The sequence below is a fragment of the Symphodus melops genome (genome assembly GCF_947650265.1).
Source record: "Symphodus melops genome assembly, chromosome: 20".
NCBI lineage: Eukaryota > Metazoa > Chordata > Actinopteri > Labriformes > Labridae > Symphodus > Symphodus melops.
This window is the reverse complement of record NC_136710.1, coordinates 18,498,516-18,510,845: the sequence shown is the minus strand read 5'-3', so window position 1 is coordinate 18,510,845 and position 12,330 is coordinate 18,498,516. Positions and strand designations below refer to the sequence as shown.

Below are 12,330 nucleotides of genomic sequence, written 5' to 3'. Positions count from 1 at the left end.
AAGCTGGCTGGATTTGTTTTCTGGCCTGGCCCTGTGTTTTCAGCTCACTGTGGTATAAATACATCCCAGACATGCACAGGGAATACAAAGATATCAAAATCTCCCACTTCACCACCTCCCTCATCTTTTCTTCCTCTCCACATCTTTTTCTACTTCCCATGGTGCTGCTCCCTGGTATATCTGCTTCAAATCTCTTCTAAGATAAGCTTTCCTTATGTGTGTATTTGCTCACACTGCAGAGCCAATTGGCTCCTAGAAGGAAAAAAAAAAAGATGATAAACTTAAGTAAAAAAATAAACTAGGTTAACCAGTTCCAACCAACTGTAAACCAGGATTATTTTATTATGCTCCTGAGGGAAGCTATCTTTATTTACAGTTTGAAGTTTGAAACACCCTGCTGAGAATACGGAGGCATGGGGGGGGGGGGGGATAAAACATTATTCACAAACGATAGTTTACTGCAGAAATGCCTCATGACAAAATGCATCATTGACTAATTTTGAAGGGAAATGGTTCCAAGGCATCTGAATAATGTTGACTAATGAAGTTCCTCAGTTTTTGATAAGAGTGTTAAATAGCAAGCTAAGATGACGGAGCCCCAGCCTCCTCATTCATAACACTGACTTTAAGAGCTTTATTTAGTCTTTATTGTTTTTACTCTCATGTGTATCCGATGACAAAATTCATTGTGCAGCTCTACTAAGCCATCTGCTGTAACACCGTTAAATAACAAACCTATGGTTCACACCTCTTCTGTGTACAGATATAGTTAAGTTATGGTGATTTTTCTGCAATATTTTATAATTGGATAATAGTCCAAGGAAGAACTCCCACAGGTTGCTATGAGAGATCCCAGTTTGCGTCATCCTTCTTTTTTTTTTAGTCCATCTCAAATCAAAGCATTCCTTCTTTTTTTTGTTGATGACATCATTAGCTTACTTTATGTAAAAGTCTAAAGCTGGGTTGATGACGAGCTGGCGACTGTGACCTGGCAGTGAGAGACGGTTTGCATAACGCTTTTGATATTCATGCCAATACAATTCACAAAAGCTGGAGCACAATTTAGGTTGTAGAGTTCAGCGCTTTAGGCGACGAATTTCAAATGACTTCGAATGACATCACAAGCAAAAATAGAAATGAAGGCACTATGTAACATTGCAGACACGATTTTGACGGTTTGGCACATGCAGACGTACGAAGATTACGTCTTAAGAGGAGAAAAATGTACCCACACATGGCAGTACCCACACACCAACCCAGGGGGTGGCAGTGCTTGAAACTGTTTGCTAACAGCTATTTAACAACAACAACAACAGACAAAGAAGAAGCTAAAACATAGAGATGATACGGTGGAGCTAAAAGACTTTGTACACTTTTTGCCTGCTTCTTTAAATCATTTGTACATTGACAGCCTCACCCAAAGGTGCCCATCACTGGAGCTCGGCTAAAGACAACACGTGTCCATAAACCTATCCATACCGTTTAAAGAAATCCTCTGTATATGAAGGCAGAGAGGAGTGAAGACATTACAGAAGCTAATTGCAAACGTTTCATTGGTCATGTGTCTGTAAGTAGTATTAGTGGAACCCGGTTTCACATATTTATTAGATTAGCACAAGCCTCGTTACAATGACCCGGCCTTCGTGCACATGAGCCAGTCTGTAGTCGTTGCCCTTTACTGGCATTCACAAGCAGTGATTGAGCACGATTAACTGCTGCGCCTCGCACACTAACAACAGAATGATGGACCTCCCGCCACTTAAAGCGATCTCACAGTGATCAGACACTTCATCAACTCGGAGTGATCATCATGCCCCTGTAAGAGGTGCATAATTATCTCAAAGACTCACAAGTTAGAGTCTCATCCACTCGTATAAATATAATTCATTGCTGCCAAAGGAACACATTAAGCGTGGTCTGTTTCTACATGGAAAAAAAGGGGCATTGACTAGAGAGGGCGCGATCGGCTCTGGAGGTGGCGGACAGAACACGGTGCACATAGATCCTGCAGAAACTGCTCATAATTAGGCTCGCGTTGGTATCACAATTACTCTCCTGGGAATCTGGCTGCTTGACTGAAGAATATGCACTCTTATTCAGACATCTGTTTGTGAAGATTATCAGGATAATCAGTCATATCAGAATACTGTTGATTGAGCTCATCACTTAAATCTGTCAGGACTTCAGCAACGTTGGGCACACACCTCTTTGATATCTTTTCATAGCGACAGACACAATCAAACGGAGAAACCATTCAGATGAAACTTTGGATTGAGCTTGCGGGTGGACGGCTAACTGAAGGGGATCAATAAAGTATAACACTGACAAATAACTGACACCTAAACCGATCGACCAGTGAGGGTTTGATCTCACGTGAGTCACACAAAACAAGGAGGGGGGGCTGGGGCTCTGCACTCCGGGTCATTCCTCATCTATCACTCAATCTCTTAGTTTTGCTCCTCGACCTAGAAGAGAACACTCGCCGAGCGTCTCTATAGCTTATCGTCTGATGAATTATTGAGGAGCTCCTCAAAGCTGTGATCTTGTCAAGAGTAACACCGACATCCTGGGACTGAGGAGAAGATTGCAGGTATGCAAGAGGTGGAAAAAGTGAGGTTGTGCTGAGGTAGAGAAAGTGGAAATAAAGCGATGTAATGAAAGAGATTTAATGAGCTGGGATTTTCGGAGAAGATGTTTGCATATCTCCTCTAATTGTGTAAAATCAATCAGTGTCTGTGGAAAATCTTTTTTTTTTTTTTTCCTGTGTATTTTCTTCTGTATTCATTTTCAATTTGTCACTCTATCCCCAGCAAGTTTCATCTTTGTAATCCACGTCCTGTGTCTTGTCACCCTCCTCACAACAGGCTCATTAACATCAGTGCAGGATCCAAACCAAAAGCTATAATTGGGTGATGTAATTAGAGCTCCCTAACAAAGTCAGAGTTTAATTAGCCTGGTGGGAAAGGCAGGAACCATTCTTGGGAATACCTCTCTCAAATTTGCAGCTTCTTCCTCCTGTCCTTTGTATCGCCCTCTCCCTCTCCCTCTCCCTCTCTCTCTCTCTCTCTCTCTCTCTCGTTTCTCCTCTCTCGCTTTGAGCGCAGAGGAACGTGATGCAAATCTCAATGAGGATCAGTCCTTCAAAACACAGTCCTCCTTCCAGCTCTCTCCCTGCTCGTCTCTTCCTTAGGCCGTTTTTTTGTCCCCCCTCCCTGCGCCTTGCACTTTTGTCTATATTGCATCCACTCTAGGCTTGTCAGCAAGCGTGCAACAGTGGCGGCCCTGCAATCATTGCGAGAGAGGATGCGGTGGGGGGGTCATCATTTAGAGGTAGACAGCCCCAAAAAGTTTTGGATGGAATACTGTGGTGAGAAAATTCCCTTGAATTGGCTGTGTTTGCACTGCAGCTGCAGGTAAATGCATCTTTAAATCGGATGGAGCTGCACAGGCTGAAGGACAGACTCGTATCGATCCCGATGTATTCGCTCAAGTAATATCTCGCTCAGCTGTGCTTAACATCACTTCTCCTTCCTCAAGGCAGTTCAATAACACAAAGCTGCATCCTGTAATCAAAAACACAGGGAATGGGTCCCATCATACACCAACCAGTCCTTTGTTTGCCAAGCAGTGATGTAGGGGGGGGGGGGAGACATGTTTTTTCAGACATTGTTGACGCATTTTCTCTTCTCCACAGTTTTCATCAAAGCTTATCCAACCCTGCGGGCTCGCCTGGCTGAAGCTCCTGTGGCATCTGGAAGGTGCGATACAGAGCATGTGCACGAGCGTGTTTGTTGTTTCTCCGGAGAGAGAAAACTTTACACCAACAGAGTGAGAGAGAGACAAGTGTCTGTCTGGAAAGGTGAGCATGTCGGCCACTGTGTGTTTGTGTGGGCATACAAGAGCGAGAAAGAATTGTGTTTCCCCTTGGGAGATTAAGCCTGGGCATAGCATCCACTGAAAAACTCTCATTTCTCCTTCCGATAAGAAGGGAATTGAGTCTCTATTTCGGTCCCAACCACCTACAGTGAGAAGCAGCAGGAGAATGCTACACTCGAGTTTCTCCACACAGGTTCAGATCAACACCCAAACACACCGATTGCTATAATCTCCTGTAATTTACAGCCCAACATATACTCTATTTAAACCTCTAATTCCTGTCCCATAAAAAAAAAAACTGGAGTGCCTTTCACAAACAAAGATCCTCACTTTGGTTTCGCACAGTTTTTTATGTATAATTCATGAGGAATCAAAAGTCGGATAAGTGATTTTCAGTTTTGTTGCTACTGCATGGAAAAGTCTGATATCAACACGGACTAAACTTTGTGCTCCTGCTTGTTATCCTGTGTTCACAGAAGCTGCTACCGTGCATGGCTAACTCCAGCTGTAAGGAAGAACAGAACTTAACATACTGAAGCACACTTCACCAGGTGTAGCCAACTGTTATCTGATTAAAGATCAAGTGATATGGAAACATGTTCTGTTGTATTCTTTCCATCTGTTAATTGTCAGTTATCTCTTCTTGAATGCTGATCATCATGTGTCACACACTTTATGCCGTTTAACAACAGAAAGCTTCAAACCGGATCTTTCAGGATGACTTCGATTAAAGGGTATCTGCATATCTCGCACTGTTGACCAAACGTTCATTTGACTCGCACTTCTTCACTATAACATGGTTCTTGGCATCCTTTAAAGAAGGTCGGCTTAATAGAGTAAGAAACCGCAGCGGCAGGGAGTAAAAACACGTGGCCTTTAACTTCCCCCCACCTGTCACGGTGTCAGAACATTAGCTGACCCACTGTTCACACTCACAGCGTCTCAGCCACCGGGCCTGCCACGCTGCAGCTGTGTGCCGCACGAAACAAGCTGCGTTTCCACGTGGAAACTGTCCCGCCTTGTTAAAAAAAGAGGCAGGAGATTGTTGCAGCAGCTGGGTAAATGCCAGATACTACCACTCGGCTGAGCAACTGATGGACAACGGTGCAGCTGCCTGCTGTTGCTTCAAAAACCGATAAGAAAGGGTGCACATCTGGCCAATCAGAGCTGCATACAGAGGGAGGTGCAGTCACCAAGTGTAAAAAAAGTGGAGAAAGGATTATATCTGCTTTGTCTGACGCTGAACTTTGTTTTTTGTTTTTCTTCTTTCTTAACAAGTGCTAAGGAGACAGAACCCCCTGAGTTGACTCACCATTTCCAGGCTCACACTCCTCCAAATCTTCGTCATCACTAGGACATTCAGCTGATGCTACCAAGAGGTCATCTGCATTCTGGAAGAAAAAAACAACAACAAACAAACAGAAAACAGAGGACAGAGTCAGGTCACATTACATCCGTTCAGAGAAGATGCAGAATTGGAGAGTTTTTGGATTCGAGTAATCCAAATTCAAAACGAGTAATTTCTCAGTAGTTGTGTGTTTGCTGAAAAGACGGAGGTGTTGTGCTTTATGAGTAGCACCAATATGTATTTATGTAAGCAGACATTTGAAGTTATGGGGAAGCTCTATCTGAGCAAACACAAAGCAATCAAAGAGGTGGAGCTCGTCTCGAGCTGTTGGCATCCTCCTTCGTGTGGGTGAAGTTGTCAGACACTCGTTGCACTATTGCTCAACTAACTTTAATTGATGCTATTTGATAGATTTGATAGATTCAAATATTGAAAGCTTCTGTTTTGACTCGGCATGGCGACAGTTAGAGACAGACACCAAATGGCTGATGTGAACACGACTTGTATAAATCCAATCCAAATCCAATTTCAGTTTCAAACACACATCAGGCAGAGAGCAGTGTTCAGCGTTGTCTGCAGCACATGCTGCAGGGCAGATGGAGTTACACACTACAACTTTAAAATGCATATTAAACATTTTGGAATAAAGCAGCAGTATGACTCTTTAACTCAGTCACATTGTTTTAAAAATGTGCACAATCCAGACAATACAGCTTAAAAAGAAATTCTGTGCAAGAAAAATGTGTAGCGGCCACTTGGTAAACAGCACAGTTTCCCTCCAGTATAATACATGTTGGTAATTTCAGACCTTAAATTTTGGTGGAGCTCTGGTCCATATGTTACGTTCAGCTAAGTCAACAATGTGCAGTTTCTGCAGCTGTGTCGCTCTTTTAGTACCATCTGCTTTGCTCTTCTTCTCGCAGCAGCACGTTGGTTGAGCTCTCCGTTAATTTTGTGATTTACAGACCCAAGGCCTGGTAGTTGCGCTTCCCACCTCTGCAGTGACTTTAAAGGAGAAGTCTCTCAGTGTGCCAACGTTTTCTTTAAATGCAGGATTACGACCTCATGAGGGAGAAAGATGGTCATGAAGTGGCACCGCCAGCCTGGTCTGCAGAGCTATGTATCCCAGCACAGCTGGCAACGCACAGCGAATACGGTGAATTTTTCATCATGTCAGGGCGCAGACTGTAGGTGATGGCGGCGGCGGCTGCTGCTCTAACGACTGTCACGAGCGTGCGAGTGCCTGCATTTTAAACTGGTATTTCTTCTGCACTGGCCGCAGCACACTTAAATAACATGTATGCATCTCATACATCCGATTTTACGATCATACGTCCTTGTCAAGAACATCTCTAGCTCACTCCAGCTTGCGGACATTTCTCTGTTTCATGTGATAAAGGTTGAAGGTCGATGAAAGTACAGTGGGTACAGCAGCGGGGGTCTCAAATTAAACCTGACAAGGTGCTTCTAATCTCGCAGCCAAGGTCTGTCCGCACTCCTGCGTGACTCACACAGCTGCATGTCTAGACAACCAGCCCCCCCTCCTTCTTTTCAGCCTCTGGTTGTTATTCAAGATGGGGTCACTCGATAGAAAATTGGGGGCTTTCTATCAGCCTAATTGATTCTAGCGCCACGCTGCCGCTCAGCGTTTTTTTTTTTCAGTTATTAATCCACAGACATAGAAGTGATCATTTATTAATTACACTGAGCGAGTTGGAGTGTGTCTTCACATCACCTGGCTCTGTCAAATGGCTCTAATGATGCTGATTCTTCAGTTTCCCGGCAACATCTCCATCTAAAATGCACTTCAATTTCTATTCCATCCATGCAATCAGCTGCCTGGCTTTTCCTATGTCTGTGCAAAACAGCACATAATGAATGTTTTAAAGCATGCACTTCTTTCAATTAAGCTGCTGAGGACATCAGTAACTGCCTATCGAAAGATGTACGTGCTGCCATAACTGAAAATTAACTCTAACAATCCGGCGTCCTGCTGAGTGAATGTCAGGTGGGCTGGAGTTATCGCTGTTGTAATTTAGAGAAACATCCGTGGCACACTTGTAAAGCGCGATTCACCCCACTCTCCTCTAACATCTAATCATCCTACAACACCAGCGCTGAGTGTCATTTGTTCGATGAAAAACTGTCACACGAGGCCCACTAACCCAGTGTGTGCTGCTATCTGCTAAAGAAGAAGCTCCTGACTACAGTTTGACCCCGGCCAGAACTTTTCTCATCAGCCTCCAAGTTGAGTCTACGAGGAGACAACTTTCATATTACTGGAATCCACCCCGACAAATCAGAGAGAGCGAGAGCGAGAGAGAGAGAGCGAGAGAGAGAGAGAGAGAGAGAACACAAACACCTGGGACAGCGAGGGCGTAACGCTGGGATCTGAGTTTTAGAACATCATGACACCAAATTTGGGTCGAGCGAGACAAGCGATGACTCCGACTGTTTCGTGGAAAGTATTGAGGGGTGAGGGGAAGAGGAAAAAAAATCCCACACACATCAAAAGGTAGATCTTTTATTCTAAGCATCAAAGCGCATTATTCCACTATGATCAAAGCAGCAGCACGGCGAGTAGCTCAGAGCCGTTGGAGAAATTGAAATTTGGGTTTCCGCTCGTTCGCTTTCCGCCACCCTGGCCCGTCTCCGCTGTATCGAGGAGGGTTCTGCAGATATTCATGAGAGCATCATTGTTCCTGTTAGTTTAGTATATTGTGGCATTTAAAATGTTATTCGTATGTTTGCGAAGCACAAAATGACCCCACAGGCTCTATAGGATGACCTACTTAGTATTTCAATCTATACTTCTAAACATTTACTGATGTGGGAGAATTTAGCTTTGAACTATGAAACTGTAACTAATTCAAAGGTAAATGTTAAAAACTAAACCCTGTATACCGCTGCAGTTTTTCACGGCTTAACAAGCCTTTTTTGCTAACGAGCAGCAGATCCACCATCCCCTTTTTTCATTCTAACTGAAACCTAACCAGTTCGAGACTTTGTTTACAAAGGATGGGATATAATTCCACCTGGTTTATGTTTGGAAATCGCCATTGAATCACAAACACTCCATCCATCCATTTTCCACCGCTTATCTGGGGCCGTGTCGCGGAGGCAGCAGTCTAAGCAGAGACGCCCAGACTTCCCTCGCCCCAAACACCTCCTCCAGCTCTTCCGGTGGGACCCCGAGGCGTTCCCAGGCCAGCCGAGAGACAAAGTCTCTCCAGCGTGTCCTGGGTCGACCCCGAGGCCTCCTCCCGGAAGGACATGCCCGGAGCACCTCCCGAGGGAGACGTCCAGGGAGCATCACAAACAGCGATAAATAAATCCTGCATTTGGTATTTTTCAATGACCAACTTTTAGCATCAACCCATCAAATACCTAAACCCCCTGAGGTTTTATCCTCATTAGCTTAAACTAACAACTCCTTTTCTATCAGCTAGAATTTTCCTTTGCTGTGTTTGAGGTACAGCAAAATAACCAACCAACTGCTTCATGTGATGCTCAGTTTTTAGCTGCTTATGATGGTTATCTGTGCTTTGATTTGAGTGTTGAGTTCTAATTACTCCTTCTGCTCTTTTCAGCTAAGACGCACACCAGCTGCTACATGCTAAATACGCATTTTAGTCTGCTAATTTCCAAACTGCTGCTGCAGCCATAAATACAAAAAGCAAACAGCAACACTTCCTGTGTGGTGCGAGAATTTCCTCCCAGGAAGGAGGCGCCAGACACCGAGTATTTAGAAGTGCAAATATTAAAGCTTTCACACTCTGTATTGCATCTCAGCTGTTTCAAATCAATGTTTCCACAACCCTTAATGACTGTTTGCTTTATTTTCCTCAACTAGAACTGTGTCAAACCATTTTAGGACTATTTATTTCTCCCCTTGACGTCACTGAAACACGTCCGTTGGATCTTTGAGTACGCCTTCAACTGCAATAAATACCAAAAAATCTACATAGGGAGCATCTGTGTGAATGATCAATAATGTCTGCCAACTTAAAGCAATTATAAGGCATTTATGTGTATGGTAATATATTGCCTATTTCATCATTAAAGTGCGTGGATGGGTGACTCACTGGTAATGTCTATTCAGTCTCTGACAGATATCCTTAATGCTATTTCAGGCTGTAGTGACGATCTACACTACATTCCTCTCGATACACAATAATAATAAAGAAAAGGCTGTTAAAATGCCCTGAACACTCAGAAAAATGGATTCGTAGCAATAAAAAGCACTTCAAAAGGTGGAACTCGGCTCTTTTATGGCCTTGCATAAATGTCAGTCAGCAAATTCACATTAAGGCTCGTAACATTGGAGAAGCACTCAGAGCCCTTTTGCTATCCTAAAACCGTTCCAGATAATTTCTCAAACGAACCCGTGTATGGCGGCCGATTTCACATCATAGACGGCTGCTACACAAGCTCATTACACGCTGAGTAGGAAAAAATGTGTCTGCTAAGAGGCCAGAGATATGATATTGAACTGAGTGGATGGTGACATCTGACATCGCAGAGTCTGGTCCCATTGACCTTGAGTTTAGAGAGAGGGCACAGACACACCGGGCCACACGCATCAGTCATTTAAATAATTCATGCCAACTGGGAACGCTGGGAGATGACGACTGCAAAGAAGACGTGAACGACCTTCAAGTCTGAAAAAGTCTTCAGGGCTTATGTTTTGCTTAAGTTTCCTTGGCGTGGAGAACATTTGCTAACACGACCACTTTTGTATCTTATACCAGCCGGGCATCAGAGCACTAACCTGATGTGGCGACTAATCGACTCACTTTCTTTTACTAAATGTCCAAAAAAGGAAGAAAGAAACAACAAATTAACAGGAGGCAAAAGCAATTTTCTTTGAACCTGGTGTTTGCAAAGTGGCTTGATTTGCACACTCCTGCTTTAAACAGTTTCACCTTGACTTCACTCTAATTTGCTTTGCTTCTTTACAAGAAGAAAGGTCTTCCAAAGGATGGAATCTGCTTAGTTTAGAGATGAATATAAAGAGACAAAGAGTGAGCCCGTCTAAATATATCTTCTGAATGTCATATGCTGAATGATCTTATCAAAAAATAAGCTTTTGCAGGCATGAATAGCTCTAATGAACAACACTGCTAAAGAGAAATCTGTCTTTTGTTTATAAATGTACAAATCGACATGAACAAAAAAAAGTAAACATAAATACGTCTAGCGCCATTATTTATTTTTCCCTACTGGTGGGAACTGGTGAAGAGGCTCATTTGACTTATCCAGAGATCTTCTTTAAATCAATTGTAATCTTAGTTTTAGACTGTAATTTTTCAAATAAATAAATAAAGGCCACTGGGGTGAAATGTGTCGACATCTTCTACTCCGTGTTTTCTTTCTTTTTCCACTTTAACCTCTCTGAGACAAGAGTGCCTATTACCGCCTTGAAGTCTTTGACCTACTGGTTTTCATGCTAATCTAATCACAGCACTATACATCTGTACTATGCTAATTTTATTGGGAAAAATGCCATCCAGCATTGACATGTAGGAGGTTTTTAACTTTGAAAACAGACACTTTGAAAACAGATACTTTAAGAGGAAATGCAAGAAGCTATTTTTGTAGAGCACACAGCCTCTAGGAAATAATATGGGGCATGAGCTGCAGCACGTCAGCCCAGGAACACATGGAGTCTGTTATTAGGCCTTTGTATGAGGGCCTGGACGACCCGCCTCCTCTATTTTCTAGTATGTGGGTTCCAATTCGTCCCACTGTTTGCTAATTGTTGTTTACCATTATGGTGATGACTACACTTAGTACACACGCCATAAATCATTGCCTTTCACATGTGTATAGAAAAGTCATAAATATACGTTTGTTTCGTTACTTCTGCCAGATTCCTTTTTTATTCCCCTCCTTTCCTCCTCCAGCCTTTTGTTGATATGTTTGGGTGTGCTGTACTTTTCAGCATCCCACTGCGTCTGGGGTTGAGCGAGCCATATCTCCTCGGAACAAATCAAAGTCGAAGTGCGGATTTCTCCAATAAGACGAGCAACAAGAAAATATTATATGACTCCCTCTAAGTACACTGAAGGTTTGATCTTACAGCAGTGATTTCTTTAGAAATAATTTCACCCATAACAGCCTATTTGGTTACCTGGACATGCTGGTTAATCTGTCAAATTGTTTTTTAGCACTTTAAAATTTGGAAGGAAATTTATAATGCCAATCAAACGTAACTGTCAACGCTTCATCAAAAGGTAAAGCACTTGTTTATCTCTCTGGCTCAATTACTCAAACACCTGCCTTCTTTTAGCCATGACGTGTTACTTAAGCTGCTCTCTGTTAGCCAGTTTAGAACAAAAATCTCTTATTGATGAAAGCCTATTGAAAGCATCAACTGGTACTTATTTTGCCAAGTCGCCAGTGGCTGGTTTTATAACACAATGTAGGCCACAGCAAAATCAGCTCATAGCAAAGTTCTTGGTTAAGTCAGATGCAATCTTAAGCTGGTCGAAATGGCCCAAGTTTGTGCAAGGTGCAAAGAAGATCACCTTAAAATGTGTTGGGGAACTTGACCTTGTTTGTCAGACACAGACCGTAAGGTAAAGTTTGACCAATTGCCGTTCATGCAAGCAATCTTTCAGAAAATTGAAGACACTGCAAGTAGTTGCCTTTTACAACTAATTTGGCGCTTACCTGTGTGACACTGTCTCTCATAGTTGGCGAGCGCTGTTTGCGGGTGGTGGTTGTGGCCATAGTTGTAGTTGTCTCCATGATTGTGGTGGACATATCAGCCAGTGGTGTGGTGGAAGTGGTGTCAGTAGTGAGCACTGAGGGTACATCACCAACCAGCCGCAGGTTGCCCTGGGTCTGGACGTTGGGGTCACCTTCAGCTGCCAGTTTCAGTACCTGCAGACCATTGTAGTACAGGCCTGAGATCTGGCCCTGGAAGTGGCGCCCCTTCTCTCCACCACCACCAATTTTGATAAACGCCTGGCTGTTGAAGATAGTCAGTTGACGACCTGTTATGTGAGAGAAAATGATGAAGAAATGTCCAAGAAGAGGGAGAGGAGGCAAGAGAAGACGAGAACCAATGGAAAGAAAGGAAGAAAAAGGGAGAGAGGGCA

General features: G+C 43.3%; 1 protein-coding gene across 8 annotated transcripts in view; it reads right to left on the bottom strand.

Annotated features, from left to right (window-relative positions):
- nrxn2b (neurexin 2b) overlaps positions 1–12,330 on the bottom strand; it is a 730,611-nt gene that overhangs the window by 8,574 nt on the left and 709,707 nt on the right. For all 8 annotated transcript variants that reach the window (XM_079370956.1, XM_079370955.1, XM_079370953.1 and 5 more), the window contains 2 exons: positions 11,900–12,225; positions 5,189–5,267 (listed from right to left, as the gene is read on the bottom strand). In XM_079370956.1, the coding sequence (XP_079227082.1) occupies positions 5,189–5,267; positions 11,900–12,225 (405 nt within the window). The remainder of the gene's footprint in view (positions 1–5,188; positions 5,268–11,899; positions 12,226–12,330) is intronic.